At 37.4% G+C, this 1,394-nt stretch overlaps 1 protein-coding gene across 1 annotated transcript in view; it reads right to left on the bottom strand.

Annotated features, from left to right (window-relative positions):
- LOC101858371 overlaps nt 1–1,394 on the bottom strand; it is a gene marked incomplete at its 3' end in the record, with an annotated part of 17,916 nt that overhangs the window by 5,603 nt on the left and 10,919 nt on the right. Inside the window, 1 exon segment of the mRNA XM_005089363.3 lies at nt 937–997. Coding sequence (XP_005089420.2) covers nt 937–997 — 61 coding nt within the window.

Raw genomic sequence — 1,394 nt, 5'->3', positions numbered from 1 at the left:
TTGTTACACTCATTTATGGCTCTTTGTTACACTCATTTATGGCTCTTTGTTACACTCATTTATGGCTCTTTGTTACACTCATTTATGGCTCTTTGCTACACTCATTTATGGCTCTTTGTTACACTCATTTATGGCTCTTTGCTACACTCATTTATGGCTCTTTGTTGTTAGAGTAAAGAGAAACACATTGATAAAACAATAACAGTCATTTGTGGCTCTATGTACTCAGAACATTTTCATCTGAACTAGTCATAAGAACTGAGCCCCTCATGCTGCTCAACTACATTACAATCACACAACAGTCACACAATAATTACATTCCGATCACATGTATATTCATACAAAGATGATATCACAATCACACACAACACACATGATGAGTTATTCCTCCAACCATTGAGACTGAGATCAAACACTCCAACAGCTCTTCTCAGATCACACCACCCCACATGTAGACCACGAGAACTCGGGGGGGGGTTAATTCGTTCAGACAAAAATTCTACAAAGTGGAGGTGCATTATAAATAACAAGTGTAGAATTCTGTGTGTATAACTGAACATAAAATATCCTTCGGCGCAGTCGGCCCTCCGCAGTGAATATACAATGTCGAAGCAAATGATGGCGATCGCTACAAAAGGACTGAATTTAACTTAAAATGGGATTTTTTCTTACACATTTGATCTTAATGAAAATACAATAGTGCAACACTATGTTTCAAGTTATGGGTACCGGCAAAGTTTCATACTTTTTCATATTGTAGTTTCTGAGAATATACTGTTCGCAAAATTTGGCCTTAGCTCCATTAGTAGTAAGATAATAATAATAATAGATAAATAGCATTTGTATAGCACAAATTCCCACTCAACAGCAAGCTCTATGCATCCAGACAGGAAAACAAGACAAAGAGTCTAAAGTAAAACGTAGTAAAATCCTCACCACATCACATAGGTCGGGTCCGTTCAACATCAGGTCAACATTTTCGTGTTCATCCATAATCCTGGAAAGACAACGGGAAAGGTTCAAAGTTCACTCTCACGTTGTTTGAGGGTTGGGGTAAAAAATTCCTCTCTGGTTTGGGGTTGTTTTTTTTTTAAGGAGTAGTATGTAGACTCAATAACAGTAATTTATTTAGTGCAGGATAGAGTAAGCCAGACAGACAGACAGACAGACAGACAGACAGACAGACAGACAGACAGACAGACAGACAGACAGACAGACAGACAGGCAGACAGACAGACAGACAGATAGACAGACAGACAGAAACAATAAAGGTACAGAAAAGAAAGTAACCCATTTTTTAAGTCCAAAGTCATGTTTGTTTCTTTGTTTGTTTGTTTGTTTGTTTGTTTGTTTGTTTGTTTTAGAAAAGAGAAGCACATTAACATGATAGTGGT

This window comes from Aplysia californica, unplaced genomic scaffold, assembly GCF_000002075.1.
Source record: "Aplysia californica isolate F4 #8 unplaced genomic scaffold, AplCal3.0 scaffold00005, whole genome shotgun sequence".
Taxonomy (NCBI): domain Eukaryota; kingdom Metazoa; phylum Mollusca; class Gastropoda; order Aplysiida; family Aplysiidae; genus Aplysia; species Aplysia californica.
The sequence above is the reverse complement of the archived record's forward strand: the minus strand, read 5'-3'. Positions and strand labels throughout refer to the sequence as shown.